Genomic DNA, 23780 nt, shown 5'->3' with positions numbered 1-23780 from the left:
AATTTTACGAATTGAAAAATAAATCTAAGTAAAAAGAGACGAGAAAAATCAGGGCTGAAATGGAGAGAAAATAAAGCGCAATAATTTTCTAGTAGTAGGGGGGAGGCAATTAGTCTACCGTAAGTCAATTCATAGCACAGCAGTAGTAGTAGTAGTGGGGAAACAAAACACAGGTGGGAATCAACCCCCATTCGGAGCAAACGTTTTTTGATTTTCTACCATTTCCAATAGAATAAAGAATCGAGCACTTACTTGGCCTTGTTCGTCAGTGTAGTTGACACTGAGAACGTTAGTTGATACTGTGAGGACGCGCATCACAATCAATATCCGAATGGTAGGGTTGTGTGGGTAATTGTCGTTTAGCATAACCATCACCAGACATCCACCACCACCAAACCACAACAGAGGAGGAGAATCAGGATGGTAGTAGAGTGTTCGTGCAAAAATTTACAATCCCGATGAAATATTGTTTTTCAATAAATATGTCAAGCGGAAGAAAAACAAACAAAATAATGTCAAACACGGCATCCACAATTCGTGGCAGGCAAATAACAAACGAAGAAAAAAGAAGAAGAAGAAAAACAGTACAACAACATGCGTGTGAAATTAATGTGGCGAACGTGGAAAATTAAAATGTTGAAGGCGCGTCGAGATTGGGTTGACATTCGAAGATGTCGCCGGGATCGAAGAGTCCACGCCAGGAAAATAATTGCGAGCAAAAGCAGAGAGAGAGTCGAGTCGCATGCAAAATAGGAGTAGAAAATATTCAAGACATTAAATAGGAAAAACAAAATATTTCATTCGTTTTTTGTTTTTTAATTAATTTTTTTTTTCTTTATCTAAGGCAGTCAACACGAATCACCCCAACACAACAACAGAAGAGAAAAAAAGATCTTGCAGGCAAAGGATATAAATGCAAATCCACCAAATCTTTTTTTTTCTTTAATTTTTTCTTTTTAAATTTAACAATGCAACAATCAGGCATCCATTTGATAAATAGCTAAGAGAAAAAAAAATAAACAATCCCGACTTGCAGGACAAACTAAATAATTGAACAAAAAATTTGAAACGAAATAGAAAAAATAAAAATTTTGACACATACTTACCTGCTGATTCCGTCCCGGCTGATTATACAATGCCGTGTGTGGTGTGAATATACCAAATGTTCTGTTTTTGTTTGTTTAAAAAATAAAAGCCGTGGAGCAAAAAAGAAAAAAAAAAGTGAGCACCACCATCTTTTGTTTGGCTTTGCTTAGATTTTCTTCTTGTTTTTTGTTCCGTGTTTTGCTTGTTCTTTTGTTTGCTCTATCTAATCAAGCGAAGATCATTCCAAAGAAACCCAACGTTCTGCGCGTCACAAACACTTTTGTTTCGTAATTTTTGTTTGGCCGGCAATCAACTACTTTCGTTGCACGATAGCGTAAATTTTATAATACAGAGTACAGTTTCGCTGATTAATATTGTGTGTGTTTCGTTGCGGTCAAAATGTGTCCATTGAAAGGCTTTTTTTTTTTCCTTTTCTCTGGACTCGGACAGCAGTCGACTACAAAACAGACTAACTACATTCACGTTAATTAGTAGTAGGACGTCTACGGGCCAGTCAGAAACGATTACCATCACAAAAACGTCTTCTATAGCGCGTGTGTCTGAGTGGATGTGAGATTACTATAAAAGCTGAGGATGCCGCAAGGCGAAGAATAAGTTAAAGAAGATGAAAAATGGAAGTGGGGGGAAGCAGCTGCCAACTAAGTTTAGTTTCAAAAAAAGTTAATATTTTTTTTTAGGACAATTTTTTCTGCTGGAAAGTTTGAGGGGAGCAAATAAGGAGGTGTTTCTATGAAAAAACGAAATAATTTTTTCTTTTTTGCAGATAAAGAAATCAAAAAAAGGATATAAGATATGGAAAATTGTGTAAAGGCGCCCCGCAACTACATAACGCAAACAACATCGATTTTTCATGTTTATAATACAAGAATATTATAAATAATTCATGTTTTGGTATTTATTTTTGGAAAGGGGGAAGAAAAAACACGATTTTTTTAAGCAGAAATACGCAGCGCTCGTGACCAAATGAAAGAGCATAAAAGCGATTTGTTTCTTTTTCCATTTTTCTTCTTTTTTTTTTCTCCTAGCGGTTTCTTTGAATTTCCTGTTGAAATCATTCGAGAATGAATTCCAGGAAAGCCAACACGCTGATGCCAAAAAAAGAAAAAAAAAACAATATTTTATTTTGTTTAGACTTGATCAAAAGGTGGTTTTCTTTTTCGTTTTTTTTTTTGGTTAACGTGTTGTGTGCGGATGTTGTATCGAAGGGACGACTTTCAACAGCGAAAAGAGATAAAATAAAAATAGGAGAGAGAGAGAAAAATAAAAGAGGGTGTGTGCGATGGGGATTTTTGTAAGCGGATCACAGACACATGGATGAGACGGTATTAATAAGGCTCTTTTTGAAGCACAGACAGAAATAGATAAACGTCTAAATATATTCAACAGATATGGGTAGATGGGGCGATAGAGAGAGAGAGAGCAAAAAAAAAAGTCGTAGGAAATGAAAAGAAAATGAATTGATATGTCCTAATTCAGCGGTACGGCGAAATAGAGAAATATATAACAGGCAATAGATTACAGGAGAGAAAAAAAAGGAGAATGCGGTCTAAATAATAAAAGGCTAGCTGCTGGAATGTGTTATAGTACATTGTATGGAAGCGTTGAAGTAGTAGAGCGAAATACGACCGAGAAGATTATCCCCCGTTCACAGAAAAAATAAATAAACTGAGACAGTAGCTAAGGAAATTTTGTTTTTTAAAAAGAGCTTTTTGCGTCGGCCTATTTTCCGCCTAAGTCTAAGTTTCGAACCCAAATCCAACCGTAGAAAATAATACAATAATAATTAATAATAAAAAAAAATACAAATCAATAAATTTGGTTGTGACGTGAAATAAAGGGTAGGCGGGGTCAAATCAAGGTGTTGGGTGAGTCGTTGTTTTTCCGGAGGGGATTTGGCAGTAAAATGTCAAAAAGAGGCGCGCAAATACGAAGGTCAATAACGAAAAACTCATGCACAGATCAAAGAAGCCATTATTATTAATGAAAATATCTGCCAATACATGTACAACACAGCGCCGAATAGCCATTGAAAAAAAAGTAAAAAAAGAGACAATGTGGTGTATAACATGGGGAACGGGAGAGAGGGGGATTTTCTTCCTGCAATTTTTCTTTTTATCTCGAAATGGAAAAAAAAATCGGTGTAGATGTTGGTGTGTGTGTGTGTGTGTGTGTGTTACCATAAATGCCCAAGAAAAAATTAGACAAGCCCATGTCGTATTTATAACAATCTTTGAATCTACAATGAACTTTTTCAACGGCCAATAAAAACACGCAATTTTGGTTATTAAAATAATTTTTTTTTGCATTTTCTAATTGAATTTTCTTAACTTTTAAATCGATCAACGACGCATAATATGAGAACATTTAAAACGACTTTCTTTTGGTTCCAAAATCTCCCCCCCCATCCAGACAAGACAAATAAAATGCAATTCAATTCACGCTCAAAAAATGTAAAAATGAAAATTTCTAAACTCGTAAAAAAAACGCCTCTTGTTTGATTGGCACTAAATAATCAACACTTGGTTATTTCTTTTTTTTACGTTTAAAAAAAACAAATAGGAGGAAAAATGGGAGAAGGTTTGTGAGAACGTTTGTGTTTCTTGTTGTGTGTGTGTGTGTGTTTTTTTTTTCTTTTTTTCTCGGAATGCGTGTTAATAAATTCAGCTGGATGCATGATTATTTTGGATTGTTGGAAATAAAAAAATAAAATAAAAATAAAACAATCACCGATCACCGGACAGAGAAATGAGAAGATAAAAATAATAAAATAAAAAATTTTAAAATAAAATAAAAAAGAAATAGCGGCGGGAGACAAGGATAGTTTGTGTGTGTGTGTGTGTGTGTGTGACGGCATTTTTATTCCCTCCCGGCATTTGAAAATTTTTTTTTAAAGCAAATGTTTTTGTGTTGTGGAATAAATTTGTTTCCCTCGAAATTGCACTTCAGAAAAGCTGTAAGTTTTTGTTTTTCACCGAGTCCAAGGAAAACTGAGAAATCAACGGAGGGGAAAGAGACGGGGGGCAGAGGGTGGTTGGGGGAAAAACCGGAAATGCAAATGAGGACAGGGCAAACGTCCAAATAACAAGAGCAAAAATTATTTCATGCACTTTCGCGGCATCTACTTGATAGATAAATATATACTTGGTAAGTCAACGAACAACGCCACAATAGATATATACTAGCACAGCTTCCATGAAAATTTTCACTCGCCATTAGCAAATCAACAACGTCCGGGTCTTTTTGCGTGTGTCTACGTGTCTTCGTGTAACAAAAACGTGTCTTTTGGGTTTCTTTCAATTTTACCAGCCCACATTTGGTAGTCAATTGAAAGTCCCCCCTGCGTGTCTCTCACACTTTGGCATTTTCGTTTGGGGTTGGAATCGAATCAACTATTTCAAAAATAAAATAAAAAGGGAAAAATGGGAAAACCGGAATCTTTGATCTTATTCGTTTTCCCAATCCGGGGCGAGAGGACAGCGCTTGATAAGAAAGTGAACATTCTCTTTGGGGGCGACCAGTCAAATTCAGAAAATGTAATTCGGAGCATTTACGACACTGCTCTTGCGATTGTGTAAAAGTCACAAAAACTCAAGCTGCATTCAGCAGTCAAATTATTAGTTGGAAAACTGTTGCGTTCAGAAAGGATACTAAAAGAGAAAACGAGGGGAGAAATTACGTTCAAAATCACTGGCAGTAGAATAGAATTAAAACAAAAAAAAAAGAGCTAAGACCAACTTGGCATTGTCAAGACCAGCGGGAGGGTTATTAGTAAATTTCCCCATTCAAAAAAATCAAAAAGAAATTTTTAAATAATAAAAAAAATAAATAAAATAAAAACTAGAAATACTTTGTCCTCTCTGACCCCCGGTAAATTCCTCCCGAAAATCCCAAATGGGAGACTTTCAGTGTTTGCGTTGTGAGTGTTGTTTGGTGACTGTGTGTGATGGTGGGCGAGTCAAATAGCACTGTAGCAGAAGTTTTGACCAAATTAAGGTAGGAAAAGGTGAGAAAGAGAAAAGGTAGTTTTTTTGTTTTTTTTTTCTTGGCTGGTAAAATTCATAACAATTTGGGTTTTGCGGATTTGTTTGTTTTTTGGTACGTTTCCAAAAAGAAAAGAAACGGGAAGATTTTTGGGTCCCCCTTCCTTTTAAATAAAAAGGAATGAATATTTCTTTGGCGGGGGGGAAGATAGGGTTGCAATAAAAGATGATGTGTGTGTATCTGTGTGTTGTTTTGTGTGGTGCGTGAGTGTGTACGAGGGGGAGGGAGGGAAGGAATCGGATAAAAAGGCAAAAGAATCGAAGGGGTTTCTTTTTTTTTCGAGCAACGTAATAAAAAAAAGGTTGTGGGAATGTTTCAAGGAAAGAATATGAAAAAAAGAATTTTTTGGAGAAGAAAAAGCGAATAGACCAGCAACGTCCAACCACATCCCCACCAAGACCAGCTCTCAGTTTTTGTTTTTAAATGTTTTTTCTTCTTCTTCTTCTTCCGACATTCTCTCCCTTTTTTGTTATTTTTTATATGCGTGTAATATAATCAAATATTCTTTTCTTTGTAGAAAAAAGGAAACAGAGAAGAAAGGAATGTGTGTATGAATCTTTGGCTTATTCAACATTTTTTGGGTTTTCGGTCGTTTTTTTTTTTTTTTTTTTTTTTTTTTTTGGAGGGGGGAGGGGGAGAGAGTATAGGTGGATGGAAAGGTAAGGATCAATTTCTCAAAGTAAATGATATGATATCAAGGATAGATATAATGTACGTATAGCGTCTCCGACGAGCGAGAAATTGAAACCGGCACTTTTCGGTGTGTGTGTGTTTGTGTCAAGAATCTGCTAGCAGCTACAGCTCTAACATACAACAATGGCGTCAACACACGTTTTTTTTCGAAGTGGGGGGAGGGGGGTGGCGATAGATAATAAGACAACACCTACGACGATCTAATCACACTACCTAAACTATAATAATCATTACACGAATTCAATCAATTGTTTCACATTTTATCTTGTCTGTTCCAAAAAGAAAATCCTAAGTCGACAAAAAAACTTTTCTACACTAGTAGTCAAACGACTTGACAGAAATTGATTTCTTGTTGGTTTTGGAATTGGCCCACCTTTTTTTTTGCGCAACGACTAGGATTGTCCTATTTTGTGTCTCGTCCTCTTCTCTCGGTAACTGTAATCTTTTTTTCAAAATTTGAACTCGAGCCAAAGAAAAAATATTTTCAAAAAAAAATAACGACAGGGGATAAAAAAAAAGAGAGTTGGGAGAGCTAGGCGACGAATAGGGAGAGATAAAAAACGATTACTCAACTGTTTTGTTTCTTTCTAAAATTGAAAATCCGTAATCAAATGAAAAAGGAATTTTTCAAAAAATAAATCAACTGACAGAAATCATGTCGTCTACTCGACTAAACTAAAAGTTATCAAACTGGATTATGGCCCTTGTTTATGTCACATTTTTTGTTGTAAATTTCTCAATCAATCTTTTTTTTTTCTTTATTTTTAAATTGAATTTCTACTGATTTTTTTAATGGATTCAAATGGTCCTCATTTTTTTGTACGGTTGAAGGCCGGCGTTGGCCATGGCCGCAGCGGCGGCGGCGGCAGCGGCAGCAGCGGCCGGATTGGGCACTGGCACGACGCCACCGCCACCGCGGCTCATGGCGGCCGCCTGGCCGGTCAACGACTGAATGTACTGCGACGGATGCATGTGCGGATGCATTTGCGTCTGCTGCTGCTGCTGCTGTTGTTGCTGATGTTGCTGACTCGGTTGCTGCTGATTGAAATGGGCCAAACTACTAAAGTGATTGCCCAGTTGAGCCTGGGCGGCGGCTGCGGCCGCGTACATACCGAGAGCGCTGCCCGCTGCAGCCTGAGCGGCGGCGGCCTGATGGGAGGAGTTGGAGGCGTTAACGGAGCCCGAGCCGGACAGCGGGTGATGGGCACCCGGGTGATAGCCGGCAGCGGCCGCGGCGGCCATCAGACCGGGATTCTGCTGCATCAACTGCTGGAGGGCGGCCAACTGTTGCTGGGCCTGAATCTGCTGGGCAGCAGCGGCGGCCACGGCTTGAGCCTGAGGCGATTGGCCAGCGTTCAAGCCTTGATGGTGCCCGTGTTGGCCCGCTAGTCCGTGGTGGGACAAGGCCAGCCCGAGGGCGGCATGACCGCTATTTAGCAAATGATTGGCGCTTCCGGCGGCGGCGGCGAACGGATTGACGCCGTAACTGGGATTGGCGAAAGCCGCCGGAGTGACCTGGACCTGTTGCTGGACCTGAGCCTGGGCCAGACTGTAATAGGGATTGAGATATTGCTGGTACTGCTGTTGCATGGCCTGGGCCAAACTCGTCTGGATCTGATGGGGGAACGAGGCCGAGCCGGGAGCCATCGAGGCTGCACTCACGGCGGCCATCTGATGGTGATGTTGTTGTTGTTGCTGTTGTTGCTGTTGCTGTGCCAGCTGTTGTTGCTGCTTATTCAACGAGACGCCAGTGTAGGCCAGAGCCGTTTGCGGCTGCTGCAGGGCCGGGTAGTGCAAAGCGGCCGCTGCAGCCGCGGCGGCGACCGCAGCTGCCGTCGCCACCGACGAGGAGGCCGACGACGCCGAGGCGGAAGTGGAGGAGATGGACGAGGAAGAAGGCGGGAAGGAGAGGAGACTGGGCGAGTTGGAAGAGAATTGCGACGCCAAATGATTCGACATTTGGTGCGGCTGCTGTTGTTGTTGTTGGCTGGAATTGGGCGAGCGCGGCCGTTTGATGCCGGCGCCGACTGAACTCATCAGGGAGGCGATCGAGGCGCCCGTGGGAGCGGCGGAAGAAGAAATGGAGGAGGCGGACGTGGGAAAATGGCCGCCGAGTTGGCTACTAAGAGTACTACCGTGACTAATCGTGCTCGTACCAACAACAGTACTACTACTATTAATGCAGCCGCTAATGCTGTTGATGTTGTTGTTGTTTTTGCTCATGCACAAGGCGGAAGAGGAGTCGTCCTCCTCCTCCTCAGCGGCAGCGGCGGCCGCCAGGGCTTCCATTTCGGCGGCCGCCCGCTCAGACTCTTCCGTCGCCCGTTTGGCGTTGGAGAAGTTGGTCAGAGCGGCCAGAGTGGCCGCCTCGTAAGCGGCCGCATTACCGTTGGTCAGGGCTAAACTCAAGCCGGTGGGAGGCTGGAGAAGGCCACCACCACCACCAGCAGCAGACGAGACTTTGACGGCGCCACCACCACCAAGGGCCAGAGGGCCAGCGGCCGTCGACAATGCGGGCAAAATCGAATTGAAACCAGAAGAAGAAGAAGAAGAAGCACTGGAAGCGATTGGGTTGTGTAAAGAGGAGCTATTGGTCGTGGTCGTGTTGGTTGTCAAAGAAGAAGAAGAAGAAGAAGAAGGACAAGGATTGGCTGCGATTAGGAGACCTCCAGTCGAGGAGGAGGAAGAGGTTAAAGGAATGGAAGAAGGAATAGAAGAAGAAGAAGAAGTGGTGACGTTTGCCGCCGCCGTGGCTACCAAACCAGGAGCAGCAGCAGGAGCATGAGGAGGAGCAGCAGTAGTAGTGGTAGTAGTAGTAGTAGCTGCTAGATTGTTGATTGTGACAGCTGGAGGATTGCTAGTTGTGGACGAGGAGGAGGAGCAAGTGGCAGAGGTGGTGGAAGTGGAGGAGGAGGAGGAGGAGACCAGAGTGTTGTACTCACATGAGACGGGAACGCCGTAAGGCTGCTGCTGCAACTGCATCAAGGCCTGGGCTTGGTAGGCCGCGGCCGTCATGGCCGCCTGGTGCGACGCGTTGGCCGCGCTCTGCTGGTGCTGCTGGTACACGGCCGCCATGTTCTGCGCCGCCGAATTCTTGTCGCCGGCAGAGCGCTTGTATTGTTGCATCATCCCAGGGTAAGCCTATACAACACATCGACAACACCGACCACCGTACAAGCGCAAAATTAATTTCTCGGTCAAAAGCTTCCGGAAAGAGAAAAATAAAACAAAATAAAGTTGCGAGGAAATTGCGTAAAGTGAAAACTTAAAATAGATGAAACCCCTGAAATAGAGGCGACCGGTGTACATATCAAAGGACGAAACAAAAATGAAATCAAATAAATAAAAACAAACAAAAAAAGAAATACAAAAATGAAAATGTAGGAATTTGCGTGGAAAACAAGGTACAAAGTGGGTTGGTATATAGCAGCTGAGTGCGGGTATAATCCAATCGACCCTTCTCCCCCTTATACGATATTAAATAAAAAGAATAAAAAATAATAACGAAAAAAAAAAATAGGAAACATGTTCTCTAATAATATTATTATTACGTCAGAATAGGAGGAAGAAGGAAAAAGTCTGATAACGAAAAAACCAAAAATGTGTAATAAAATACTTGCCGGAAAATAGAACGTTGTGTTGCTGCTGGGCAGCTGGTTGTTGAGTTCGTTCTGTATAGCACCCAAACACCACCCCAGACACGCAAGAGCGAGAGACAGACAAGAGACAAAGAGAGAGACAGAGAGACAGTCAGACACACACGTCAGTTATTACATGATTATCTTAATATATAATATGATTTAAACCTATTCAACTTAACAAGCATACTATTTTGTTTTTTTCCTTCTTCTTAAAATAAGTTTACTTTTAACAAAAAAAAACATTACTTTTAACTGTAATGTAATTCAAGAAATTAAAATATCAAGTAGTTCGGTAGTAGTCAATGTAAATAAGGAGGATCGGATCAGGAAAGGCGGGAGTGGGAGGGCGGAGTGAGTACAAGGATCTATCCTTTCTCTTATCTGATTCCCAATCCTTTTAAAGGTTTCCCAGGAATAAGAGAGAGAGAGAGAGCCGGGACTCCCAAAAGAGAATTCCATGGAGAGGACGACGACGACGACTATAAACAAGTCACACACTCCACGTCGGGGGCCGGATGAAAAGGACCCAAAATAGGGAAGAGAAGGAGGAGGAAGGGGTGGGGGCCTGATTCAATCGCGTATCAAAGAGTCGCTGTGTGTCTATGTGTCTGTGACGGATGGGCAGGAAGATTCCTTGATCTCGAGTGAAGATCGGAAGCGCAAATGAAATCAAAACGGATCAGGTCGACGAACGGCGTTCCCTGAAAGTGAAACAAGAAACTACAAAAAAAAGGGACCGACGAAACGACGACCCTGTACCTATCCATCGGCTTCTTGTCCTATCGATCCATTGAAAAAGTGAGGGGACATATCTGAGCCCATCGATCGATCGATCGGCGCCAAACACAAAAAGAAAAATAATTCTCGATCGAGATTTGCGCACTCGACTCTCATCTTGACAACAAAAAGCGGATTGAATGAATTCCAGGAAAGTTTCATTTCTTTATCATCATCTTCATCATCGTCAGAAAAAGAAAATGCCCGGGAAATTTGAATCGACCCATTTTCATTTGAAATGACAAGGTGTCGAGCTGCCAGCGAAGGGGAATCTAACGGGATTGGCTACGGGGGGATCATTTCCATTTTGGAAATGATTCCTTTTTCGGACTCGGATGGATGCAAGATACCATAGGCAAATGGTCTTCATCGACCGGGTCCCGTTGTCTCTTGGCCATGCGCAGGCTGGTGGCAGCAGCAGCAGCAGCGGCGGCGGTCGTTGCGGCGGCAGCGGCGGAACAGTTGTCATCCATCACCAAGTTCACGGGCAGGAGCAGTAATTGCTGTTGCTGTTCAAGTCCAGACGTCGCCGCGTTGTTGTTCTGACACGTCTCCATCTTTTTGGGGATTTTTTCGGTCCCGTTTTGAGATTCGTTTTGGGATTTTTAAGTCGATTTCATAATTGCTTCAATTTGTTTTTCGATTACACTTATATAGACAAGAGGGGGGAGGGAGGAAGGCATGAAAACAAATTGATTTCTCGTTCAATCAAAGCTATCAAAGCCTCTAGTCAGCGTCAAAGAAGCGGAACGACAAAAGACTCTAAAGGGACAATGACATGAAAGCGAAAAAGGGGGAAAGATCTTTTTTCTCTCTCAACTCTGTGTGTCGGGTATTTTTCTCTTCTTCTTCTTCTCGTCATTTTGCGTACAACCTATTCTTGTGTCCATGTTTTTTTTTTCTGTACACATCAAAAGAGTTGGATGGTGGTGGCTGTGTTGCTTTAAAGCAAAAGGGCCATGACAATCTATAACGGGAAGCGCCCGAATGATCAAACAGAAACAAGCACACACACAGTACTAGGCTATTTGCGACGACGATAACAACTCTCCCAGCAGCTGAGGAACGACGGGGACAGCGAATCAAAAATAATAATAATCATCAAAATAAAAGTTGAAATACGTTTTTTTTTTCTTACAAAAGAATTTGACGCCCAATCAAACAAATCGGTTCGTCGACCCGGAGAAGAGTTTGAAAGAAAGTAATAAAGAAAAAAGTAGAAACGGGGTAGAGGGGATTCCAGGAAGAAATAAGAAAAGGGCCATCCTCTTTTATCCTCTCTCGCTCTCGTCAGACAAAAACGATGACGACGTTGTGCTTCCTCGTTACACACACACTAGATTGGATGATATCAGTGATGTGCACGTCATACGGTGACTTATTCGAAAATTTGACGTTACGTCGTACGTTACGTCAATTTTCCTTGTTTTTGAAGTTTACGGTGACTTCTACGTAAGTGAAAAAAAATACTGACTTTTTACGTATACTTTTGACGTGTAAAAAAGTCCAGTTATGAGTTATTACCGTAAAAGTCAAGAAACAATTTGCTTTGCGAAAATTCGTCTGCCATTTGAAAATTGTTAACTGTTAGAAGGAACAAACTGTCTGATAGTTTTCTTGAAATTTTAATTCTTCTAAAAATAGCCCTCCATGTTTAATTTTCATTCTTATTTTTTCCAAATGCAATCTGTGTATATTATGGGCAATAGCAATAAATAATGTAATGATGTATATGTGACGTAACGTCATACGTTTGAAGTATGAAAAAATTTACGTTACGTTGACGTTTTTTTTTTGACTTATTACGTAGTACTTTTAAAATACGTATGACTTCTACGTTTTTTTGGTACGTCAACAAATCCCGTTGACGTGCACATCACTGGATGATATTATATATAGACCCGTGTGTGTGTGTGTGTGTGTGTGTGTGCAATCACCGTGTCGGGGCAGAGCACAACTCGATCCACTTTGCGACGAAGGGATCGGAGGGGGGCCACACACACACACACACAGAAAGACAAGCCCAAAATGGAGGGCGAACATATGAAACGCATGACCAACTGGAGCGGAAAGAATCTTGTCTTTAGTGTATAACCGATCGATTCTCAATTAGATCCCTCCTCACCCACACACAGCCACCCACCCAACCCACACACGGGAGCTCATAATCTTCCTTCTCTATTCACCCCTCGATGCACGTCTCATTTCCATATGGACTAACCGACCCCACCCGTATGGCGTCGAGTCGTACTTAACTAGCAGCTCTTTCACGTCTTGTTCTACCAGTGTTGTTAATAATGCCACTCGAACGGGAAAAGAGGAAAGAAAGAAAAATGTTTCGAGTGCTCAGCTGGATCGCACTTAACGGTAAGTACTAAGTAGCAGTAATAATAATAATAATAGTGGCAGCCATTTTCCTTTTCTGGGCGAGAGAGAGAGAGGGGCGCACACACAAAAAAAGTTTCTTCTACGGCCCAATCATCATTTATTCAACAGTCTAGTAAAGAAAAAGAAAAGAAAAAGAAAACTCAAAGTCAGACAGCTGATCCACTCCACCCGGACCAACAACAAAAAAGAAAAGGGAACCGATAACTCTCCCCTCCTTCAACTTCTTCTTCTTCTTCCTCCTCACCAAAAGAAAAAAAGTTGCGTCGGAAGGCTGACGGTCTAGCGTGAGTGTTCCAAGTATAAAAAGGGAGGAACGATTGAGCAAGGATTCCTCTCCTCCTCCTCCCATCCATAAAAGGAAGAAAAGGAAACACGCCCACCCCCTGCTGGTGGTGGTATGCCAGACGCGCCCTCGTCTCTGCGCAGCGACACGCAAAAATCAAAAAGAAGAAGAAGAAGAAGTGCCAACAATTTTCTTCCCGGCCGGCAGCTGCGTGACTCTTTCTGCCCCGAGACCGATGGTGCTGGAAACCCCCCCCCCCCGTATAATTATGGATATGTATTACTACTACCACTATACAACAGGGCACACACACCTTTGAATTGGCTTCGACCCTTCTGATCTTTATCTCCTCCGAGCGGCCACACCTTTTTCTTTCGGATTTCTTTCGTTGTTGTTGTTGTCGGGCGGGATCGCTACAAGCGGCGAAACTTGCTCTTCTACAATCGGGAGGTGCCCCAGTGAGCCTCTATGCCGGGATTTTTATTTTTTTTGTTTTTTGTCGAAAGCTGCCGGGCACAAACCACTAAACAACTTTTGGGGAAATGGTGAACACCACAAATCAGCCCAATCATTTGTCTGGTTGTTTTCGTGCTTCTTTTCCTCGTGGGTCGTGTCGAGGGGAGCAGCAACACGATCCCAACATCCCCCCCACCCCATCTTCTCCACTCCGGGAAAAAAAAAAAAAAAAAAAAAAAAAATTGGTCAACACCCCGCCTTTCTATAACGAGCCACGCCTCTCAACATCATCTACTCATCGATTGTTATTCATCTGAAAATGAGAACTTCTTTTTCCTACAAAGAGGGAGAGAACAAATTCTTTTTCCCCCACACGAGCTCAATGATCACCTTTTATGGAGGGGAGAAAAAAAAGAAAAGAAACGAGGGATTTAAATGAATGATTAGTTCATTTCGTTTTTCGATTGCTTGCGCTGGGGCTTATAGAAAAAAAATCTGGCCGGCGGGGTGGTGGTGGAGCTCTTACATCATCATCATCACGCTCAAGAGACCAAATGCGGAAGATGAGAAGGAGTCTACGTGAAAAAAGAGAAGTAGAAGTAGAAAAAGAAGAAGAAGAAAAAAAAGGGCTGTAAAAGGAGAGATTTGAAAAACAGAACACGACTCGGCTGTTTCTTTTTTTCTTTTTTCCCCCCATGCCCGATGGAGTGTAATGAAATAAGAAAACAACAAAGGAGAAGGGGGGGGGAGAAAGAAAAGAAGTGGATGATTGAATGGACGCAATCATCCACATTGGATTGGCTATAATCAGTGGATCATTGGCTGGAACTAACAAAAAGGAGGAGAAGAGAAATTACAAACGCCGAAGAAGAAGAAGACGAGGGGAGAGACATTCTAAGGATGAAAGATTCGAGCTGATGTGAATGTATAATCAAGCTGGTCAACGAACTATAAGTAGAGCTCTGAAATATATCGAAGAATGGGACGATACCTGTTGTGTTATTTTACTTTGTAACGATCTACGCTCAATTTGCTGCTGCTTAAAAGGCAGGAGGGGTCGACGAGGGGTGGGATGGTGGCTGGGGGGAACGGAGGGGTTGATTGGATGTTACCAGCCGAAATAGGTAAATATATTACGTATACAACATTTACGTCTGATTTTTAAAAAATACAGAACGAGAACTCACGAAAGGGGCAATGAATTTTCTATGAGATATTTTTAGTTGAACTAATAAAAATGTGATTGTAATTTGTTTTTTTCTTACCTCGATGCGGTCGGAGCGTTGGAGCTTGTTGGCCGGCGCCCCGTGGTAGCCACCGACTCCGGCGCCACCGGCCTGAGCGGCTGCCACGACGCCCAGCTGAGAGTTGACGGCCGCCTCGGCCGGCGAGACCACCTGCAGCATGGGACTGGCGCTCATCGTGTAGTGACTGTAGGGCGAACTCAACTGTGGCATTCCCAGGTACGGAGATGCCTGCACGATCGTTCGGCACAACATTCCAGCAATTAGCGTCCGTTCCATCCGTCCGAGGCGAATCGAATTGGGCAGAGAAATAAATTCAGAAATTAGTCGATGGGAGAAGCAGCGCCAATTTCCAATGCCACAATCGAATAGAAAATCATCATGGAGAACGTCCAAAAACGAAATCAGTTCAAAATGGAATAAGAAGAAGAAGAAGAAGAAGGTCAATTCTAATCAATAAAAATTGAAAGAGAAGAAGAAGAAGAAGAGACTAGAAGATAAAGAGAGAGAGAGGAGATTGTGGGACAACGTACAGACATTTCACACCAATCGTGAACGGAAGACGGTAGACATCTCACCGGCCGAAACTCGTAGTCCTACACGAACACACACACACAAACGAACACACACAAACACACGGACAAGGTCAATAATTTTTGTCGTACTTTTTTCTCAAATTAAAATTTTAAATAAATTTTAGAAAGAAAAAAAAAGGAAAAATATCTTTCATGATTTTTTTTCATCTAGAATGGACGACATCGTCGTGAATAAATGTGTGTGTGTACATCAAAACACCGAAAAATGAAAAACGAAACAAAATGCATTGGAAAATATTTTTGATTGTCTTCGAATCGAATTGGTTTTTTTTAAATACTTCAAACGGCGCTATGCGGCTCTCTCTCTACATTCGAACGTGATGATTCCTTTTTTTTTTAGTTCCGTTAAAATGAAACATTCTAATCAGCAAAACAAACGAAAATGCAAAACGAAGAAGAGAGTTTGAAACGATTTCGATAAAAGTTCTGAAAGATTTTTGTTTTTTGTTTCTTGGTTTGTGCGAACGAGTCGAGAAATCAAATGCAAAAATAAAAACAGAGAAACAAAAACAAAAGAAAAACAATAAAAAGCGGCGATTGCAGCAGATAGTTAAGTGTAGTAGTAGTTTAGCATCATAGCGCTCGCAAGTCATTCGATTCTTTTTTGGTTAAAAGCTGAAAATACAATTTTTCTTTAAATCTTTCAAATTTTTTTTTTTTAATGGCGAATTAATTGATAGGATTGATTTGATTTTTTTATTTGGTGGAGGGTGTTAGGACAAAAAATTTCGGCCAATCAGATGCTGGGGGTGATGGTATTAAGTGAAAAAACAAACGATTTGAAAAGCCATCCATCGTGTCTTCCCGCGGATATCACATCACAATTTTCGAATAATCAAATTTTGTCGACTGAAGAGAAAATGAAATGAACATTTCATTTTCTATTCATGAATAACTAGGAGTAGGGGGACTGATCGTCACGGGAAGACTAAGGGATGTAAATGCCGTCTGAAAAGCAGAGCCACAGCCACACGGAAAAATAAAGGAGTAGCGAAAGAATAAATAGAAATAGATTTTAAAATAAAAAAAAAAAAAAGAAAACAAAAATAAAAAGGAATGATCGGTAAAGAATGAAAAATTCTTTAGTTTTTCTGTAGGTTTGAATTTCAACAATTAAAAAAATAAAAAAACTCAGAAATAGCTTCTTTCCAAAAGACAATTATAATTTACGAGTTTGATTAGAATAGATCGTCAGTAACTTATTATTTGAAATTCTGATTTAAATTTCTTTTGCAAAAAAATAAATCAAATCTTAAAAAGGAAAAATAATAATAATAATAATAAAAAAAAAAAATAAAGAAAAAAAAAACAAATGAACCACAGAAATCAATCTTACGATAGTGGGTATCTGTCCTGGTAAGACGGACTGGCCAGCCGGCGCCATGCCCATTTGAAGCATCAGCGCGTTCTTGAGGGCAAGGTGATTGCGCCCGTTGATCAACAGCTGGTCCTTGAGGTGCTGCGGTGGGTGAAAGTATTTGCACGGCGGCTTCTCACGGTTGCATCGGCCCTATAGCAACACACAAACAAACAAATAAACAAACAAAAAATTAGAATCAAATAAACGAATCAAAATCTTTTTGTTTTCCTCCTCGTTTTTCGATTTAACAAGATCATCAAACGCAATTCCAGCATCAAACAAATTCACAAAATGCAAATGACGGAACTCCTGAAAAAAAAAAAAAAAAATACGAAACAAAAGAACAAAAAAAAATAATTTCTTTTTGTTTTTATTCTTTTGATTATTATCGTCGACTCCCCACTGCGGGCGTTCACCGCAATTGCCCACACACACCTGCCCGCCCGCCCTGCCCCTTATTGGGCTCCTACGTGTTGGCTGTTGAGTCACGGCCGTAATGTAACGAGAAACAGAGATGTGTGTGTGTGCTGTGAGTGTGTTGGCTTTCCCACGGGGGCGAAATCTCAAACAGAATGACACCTCGAAACTTAGCAGACGCCCCACGACAACAACATTCCTCTCTCTCTCTCTATCTCCCCCTAACAACAACAACACCATCGAAATCAATAGGCAACATGTTCAAAGCGATTAGCATCAAGACCCAACAAGGAAAACCAGAGACACACAGAGAAATGCAAAGCGAGCGTGACACGATTCGGAGAGTCTTGTCTTCACGTTAGCGGGTCCCGTGTTGGCTGTCGGCGGGACCCGCTCGACGGAATCGAATTGGAAGAAGATGCGAAGCGACTCCAACCAACTGTGCTGACCCGTCTCACATTTGAGTCTGGTGTTGTCTGGGTCCGTGTGTGTGTGTGCGACTTGCGTTTGACAGATGGGTTCAACCGAGCGGAACGGAGGCGTCCGTGACGTCACACACAACTCTACCCCTTTCCAACTTCTCTTTGCTCCCGTTACGGTGGAAACAACTTTTGTTTTGTCATCGTGTCAAACACACACACGGATCTCTTATTTTCTTTTCATTTTGATTTTTCTTCTTTCGACAAGCGAATCACAAAGAGACAAAGAAGTTGATCAAGTACCTACACACGCACACACACCCACACACACACACAGACATAGTCCGTGCGCATTTTTTGGCAGAGAGCCAGAGAGTTCAAAATCCCCCTCAACCAAAAAAAAAAAAACATGGCTGCCGCTCTTTTTTTTTTGAAATTTAAATAGAAACGGTGGATGGGCGAGAGCGCAGCTTCTCTGCTTCTGCTTATCGCCGAATTAGATCATCATCTTTCACACTATATATAGTCGACGTCTTCCGACTGCCCTTTTCCCAAAAAATATGTCCGTGTGTGTGTGTGTCTGTCAGGGAGATTGGCAGGATGAACTTTGAAACTTGTTGATGCCAGAGAAACACGAACTCCCCTCTGGCCGGCCTAATTAAAAGAAAAAAGTCCAACAAGTTGTGGCCGTCGCAGCGATTTTGACACGACAAAACAAGCCAAAATATGGACGGTAGAAACTGTGAGCTGAAGAAGTGAGCGCTCGGTGATGTCATCCACTTCATTTTATTTTTTTATTTTTCTATTTTCTTTTTCTCTACCCACCCTGCCAACCATTCGGCTGTTGCTGACGGGCCAAATGCTCTCTCGGGTGTGGCTGAAATGGAACCAGAAAAACAAGTACCACTCGAAAATGAATCAAAACAAAATGGTCAGTCAACCGCCCGATATGGACAGTCGAATTTCGGTGGGGAAAAACAGATTAACCAATCTCTTTTTCTTCATTTGGTCAAAAACTAATTGACTCGATCTAACTACCGTGTAAAAAGCTCAAGCACAAGAGCCTCGAATGGAAATTTAATCTCTGGGGTGGAGAGGGGAGGGGAGTCGAGAATTTCCGGTTCATTCATAACCAAATGATGAGTGTTTGGCGGATTGGAATGACGAATAAATATATGGACTGCATAATTTTTTCGCTCAACAATTTCGTTCCGAGAAGCCAGACAAAATATTAAAATATTAAAATAAAAATGGCATCCGGATTTCTGGGTATTTTCTTCCGGCAGTTTTGATGCAATCTGGACGGAGTTTGTGCGTGGGTGATGGTTCACATCATCAACATCATCATCTCTGCCGGGCCGTCTTTTCATCAGACTCCATTTCCCTTTCCGCGATCCATTTTCATTGGTGGAAGGGGGGGTCTCGGTATCTATGCGGATGTTCCGTTCATCCAGCCCTTTTCCGAGAACCCCATCGCGGTGAACAATTTCCACCCATCCGCACGAATAGAATAGCAGAAGGAAGAAAAAGAAAACAGGAATAAACAAAACTATTATCATTCTTCCCCGTTTTATCTATCTATCCCCCTCCCCTTCTCCTTTTGACTATTCCACGAATCTCATCCGTCGACGACGGCCCGGACGAAAACGACTGGCGATTTACGACCCAAGACGAACGACGGGGCAAATAACATTCCAGCGTTATCCACGACTCGGTTTCAACTCTTAGCTGCTGCTGCTGCTCTCCTCATCCATGTACTGTTTAACCCCCTAGAATTAAAATAAAAAACTGAAAACTATTTCTAGTCTCTCGGTCGTTATCCCTCGTTCGTTCGTTGTTCAGTCCCTTTTTTTTCCATGGCTTCCTTAACACTCTCACTTCTACGGATACTAATCCAAGCCGGAATTTTTTTTTTCCTTCCTTCTCTTCCAGGCCGCAATAACTCGTCATTAGCCGTGCAGTCGTGCAGTCACGCTGCATTTTTTATAGATTTTTTTTTTGTCGGGAGAATTTTGTTTTTTTTTTGCGTGTCGAATCCGGGCGAAGCGGATGGGCGCCGATAGTCGGAGGACTTGAAAATGATTGAAAACGATATTGATTTTGAACGTTATTTTTTTCGTGAGTTTTTTCTTTATTTCTTTTTTTAAATTTTCGGACGCGTGTGTACGACTGTCTGTTTGTGTTTAAGAGAGAGAAAAAAAGGGAGGGGTTAAAGTCCGTCCGCTGCGCTTTTTAACTGCCAGCCGTGTATAAATAAAACATCAACTGCGACGTGATAGTTTCCAGTCTGCGCGTCCGTTTGATCTCTCTGCGCGCGCGCGTAACGCCAGTGAAAGGGAAAGAGGAAAGAAGAAAAAATAAAAATAAAAAGGGCGTTGTCCCTCTCTCTCTCTCTGTGAATGTCGACGCCGTCGACGCCTTTATGTTTAGCTCTTCTCTCTCCCCTCACGTAGCTGAGAGAGAGAGAGAGAGAAAAGTTGATAGGGGAAGTATATAGGCAAAAAAAGGGAAGGAAGGAAAGAGAGGAACTATATACAGCCGTGCGGCCGTAGCCAGTTTCATTTCTTTCATCACCCGCCAACCCGTCCATCCACCACCCCACCCGCCGGTCCTCTCTGTGTTGATTTCCCGCAGGAGCCATCTTTACTCTCTCTCTCTCTTTCCATCTCCCTAGTTTTTATCAGCTCGTCCTTTCTACCTCCGCCCGTCCTATAACATACAACACCAAAATATACGGCCGGATAAAAAATCCACTACGCACGTCAGTTGTGAAAAAGAAAAAGAAAAAAAATTATTTCGCCCCTTTTTTATATTTTATCCAATAAAAAGAAGAAAAAAAAGGGACAAATAATAATAAAAACTTTCGGTTCAATTGGATTTGAATCCGGAATCGCAAACGCCAGCCCATCCAACTCTTCGGACTGTGTTATGTATATTGACTTGTCTGTTTTTCCTCCTATTTCTCTTTGATTCATTCAGAGTGGAAAAGCAAAGATTTGGGAAAAAATCAAAACTATGCCAACGCCTACTGGAGAGAGAGAGAAAAAAAAAGAAAAAAAGCTTCCCGTTACCACCGTCGCCACCAAACCGGAAATTCCTAACTACAGTAATATACAAAGCGGCCCCCCAGATGTGATTTATAACTTTCAACAGTCGCACCCCTCCACCCACACCCAGCGACGTCTGAATTGGTTCCACCCACCGTTGTGCTGCGCAGACTGTGCAAACATAAAAGGGAATAAAATTTTTTTCCCAAACTGAGTGGCAGAGAGAAAGAAAGAGAGAAGCTCGGGTGAGGGGAAACGAGCCTTCGACGCGGCTTCAAGATTATTCAACACAGAGGGCCTTGGGGCGTCGCTACACACACACACACATTCGACAGAGAGTTTTAAAAAGGTATATTATATAAAGGACGACCGCAAAAAACCGATAAAAATCCGATCTTGTTTTTTTTTTTCTCTTTTCTCTCCTATATACAAAACGGGACAAATATGGCGTCGGTGATTTCTGTAACCCACAAAAAAAAAAAAAAAATGAAATTCTTGGTTCGGTCTCCCTCTTTTCCGTTTTTAAGTATCATCGAAAATCCCCGACAAAAGAGGCCCAACAGCTGTGCGCGTAACTTACTTGCTCTTGACGGCGGGGATATGAATGTTTCGTAGTATCACCCCACCACCACTAGTCCCGACACGGAAAGAAGAAGAAAAAAAAGAAATAAGAGAAATTTACATAATGATATTCATTTGAAAGCTTTTTTGGCTCCGAACTCTCTCGAGCTCTTGCGAGAGAGAGAGACCCAAGGCGACCGATAGTTACGTGGAGGGGGCAGGTGTGTGTGTGTGTGTGTGTGATTCATTTCTCTTATCGTCCAAAAAATATCCCCCGCCACCAACTTCCCAAAAAGTTTTTTTTTTCTTCTTCTTCTTCTTGGGCGCTTGTTGGGTGCACCCGAAAATGCCGTCGTGTGATTACACTGTCTGAATAGTTGGAATATTTCCAAAATGGCGACGACAAGACTTTTCTCTCTCTCTCTCTCTTTCGGGCAACCAACACACACAAAAATGACTCACGCTCCCGAATAGACGCAGACGTGCACACACACACACACACGAGGCCAATCGATGACGGAAGATGATGGCGGCGGCTGTTGGTGTGCGGTGCCGGGCAACATATGGGCGACAGACACGACAGGATTATTGAGATGATGCGTCTGAAATCGATCTCTTCCCCCTCACCAGTTCTCTCTCTCGCTTTCCCTTTTTTTTAATGTTTATTTATAGATAAGATTTTTATTTCAACAAAAAAAAATTTTCTTATTTTTTCGGGTGATTTGAAACGACGCCATTTTTATATTGCGCCGAGTCACCGTTATTTTGTTTCCCCTCTCTCTCTCCTCTGTCGGCCGATACTTGAGGCCAAGCAACAAGAGCCGATCCCCTTTTTTCTTCTTTTCTTTTCTTTTCTTTCCCAGTCATTCACTTCCAAAGACTCACGGCGGTCGCAGATGACGTCACTAGAAAAAATATCCATCCGACTCGATTCACACGACAAATTTTCCCCTTCATTTTTTGGCGCAATGGAAAAAATAACCTGCCGAAAAGAAGAAGAAAAAGAAATGGAAGAAGGAGCGAAACGAAAAGCCCAGACGATTGTCATATATTATAACGGGGCGAGCGTCTATTGCTCTCGTTATTTCCTCTTTCCTTTCTTCTTCATCTTCTTCTTCTGCTTCTTCTCCTTTCCTGCGGCGCTGCTGGGGTTGTTGCGTTCAACGGTGCCCGACCGACTTGTAACCGGTTTAGCCTTTTCCCTTCCACTAGACCGTAACGGCTCGCGTTCGTGAATCGTCGTAACTCGATCAGGAGCCGCGCGGCCATATCTCTCTCTCTCCTTCTCTCCCCTTCACTGCCTCAACCCATTCACTTCACATCCCCAGTTCTTTTTTGTTTCTTCTTCTTCTTCCAGCCGCCCGTCTACTACCACCAACCCCCGGCCAAACAACACGGATCGCCAATTACACGACCGCCGCAGCGGATCATTTGGCACATCCAACGACCCTTTTTCAGACCCTTCTTCTCCCGACCTCTCCCTTGGCCGGCCATGTTGGAATTCCGCCGAACAAGAAAAGAAAGAAGAAAAGAAACAAACGATCAAAGAAGAAGAAGAAGAAGAAGAAGAGTTTGTTTGTTTGTTTGTGTCCTTACCTTGATACTGTCGTAACAAGCGATGACGCGTCCATTCTGCACCTCGACGTTGGCTGGCGGGTGGGCGAATTTGCATTCCGAGTCGGAGCGGGAGCACTTGGAGCGCTGGAACTCGCGGCAGACCTCCAGCTGGAGCCAGCGCGAGTCTTTGGCATTGATCATGTTATTGAGATTGTTGACGTTCACCACAGCCATACTATTCAGACGGTTACTCTAGGAGGGCCAGCACTGGGCGCTAGCAGCAGCTGATGATGATGATTGGTCTCGGCCTGTTTTCTGTTGATGATGATTCAACACCAACGCACACGGTCACTAATCGACTCCACTTTTCTAGTCGACTTTCGATTATTTTCGTGTGTGTCTTTTCCCCTACCGAGTTCGAGTTTTTTGATCCGGTCGATCTTTTTTTTTTTGAATGAATCGGAAAAATTGTTGTCTACGCGATCGATTAAAAGCACGGCACAATCACACACATAGACACACAAACAAAAGGATCGGTTTCTTTTCAAGGAAGCGGGATGACGTCACACAAAGAACGGGGGGCTGTCGACACAATCCTCCTTTTGGATGTCCTGTCTGCTGCTACCGACAAAGAAGAGAAAAACAAAAGAAAAAGAGCGCAAAAAAAAAGACATGTAATAAAATTAATGTATAATATCCATGGACGTGTGTAATAGTATAGTCGGTTGGTGGTGGTGGGGGGGGAAGGTTCTCCGCTCGAGAGATTTTGTAACTCGTGGGATCGCAGTCGGTCCTAGTATTTATTTCTATCAAATATTAACGAGAAAAGAAAAAGAAAAAGAAAAAAAAAGGGAGAGACCAGCCATCCATCCATTCATAATGATATTCGAACTGCCACGTCCTGGGCGCTTACACCCTGCCATTAGACGGCCGGGCTACGAAAAGATACTACCCCAGCAGAGACCTCCTCCGTACCGAAAAGGAAAGAAAAAAGATCACGTGACTCCTCCTGCCCGCAAAGAAAAACGGTTAACACGTGAAAACGGTAAGAAGAAGAAGAGAAAAAGAATAGAAAGTCTAGAAGAAGAAGAAGATGGCGTGCCAGAAAGAAAAAGAAAGAAAAGTGTGTGTGTGTATGTGTGTAGGAGGAGGTGACAAATGACTTTCCGGCCGAGAACTAATACAAAAGCAGC

The 23780-nt window shown here is 42.4% G+C and overlaps 1 protein-coding gene across 15 annotated transcripts in view; it reads right to left on the bottom strand.

The window, feature by feature from the left end:
* Positions 1-23780, bottom strand: part of LOC124195665 (hormone receptor 4-like) — a 64273-nt gene that overhangs the window by 6095 nt on the left and 34398 nt on the right. For 4 of the 15 annotated variants that reach the window (XM_046590183.1, XM_046590184.1, XM_046590179.1 and 1 more), the window contains 6 exons: positions 22627-23205; positions 16563-16736; positions 15164-15226; positions 14652-14861; positions 9462-9512; positions 253-8982 (listed from right to left, as the gene is read on the bottom strand). In XM_046590183.1, coding sequence (XP_046446139.1) covers positions 6640-8982; positions 9462-9512; positions 14652-14861; positions 15164-15226; positions 16563-16736; positions 22627-22821 — 3036 coding nt within the window. In that variant the 5' untranslated portion in view covers positions 22822-23205 and the 3' untranslated portion in view covers positions 253-6639. Of the gene's footprint in view, positions 1-252; positions 8983-9461; positions 9513-14651; positions 14862-15163; positions 15227-16562; positions 16737-22626; positions 23209-23780 lie in introns of all 15 variants that reach the window. The other 11 variants (XM_046590185.1, XM_046590182.1, XM_046590186.1 and 8 more) reach the window with 8 other exon arrangements.

Source organism: Daphnia pulex, chromosome 6 (genome assembly GCF_021134715.1).
Source record: "Daphnia pulex isolate KAP4 chromosome 6, ASM2113471v1".
NCBI classification, from domain to species: Eukaryota; Metazoa; Arthropoda; class Branchiopoda; order Diplostraca; family Daphniidae; genus Daphnia; species Daphnia pulex.
Note: the sequence above shows the minus strand (reverse complement) of the source record. Positions and strands in the feature narration are given on the sequence as shown.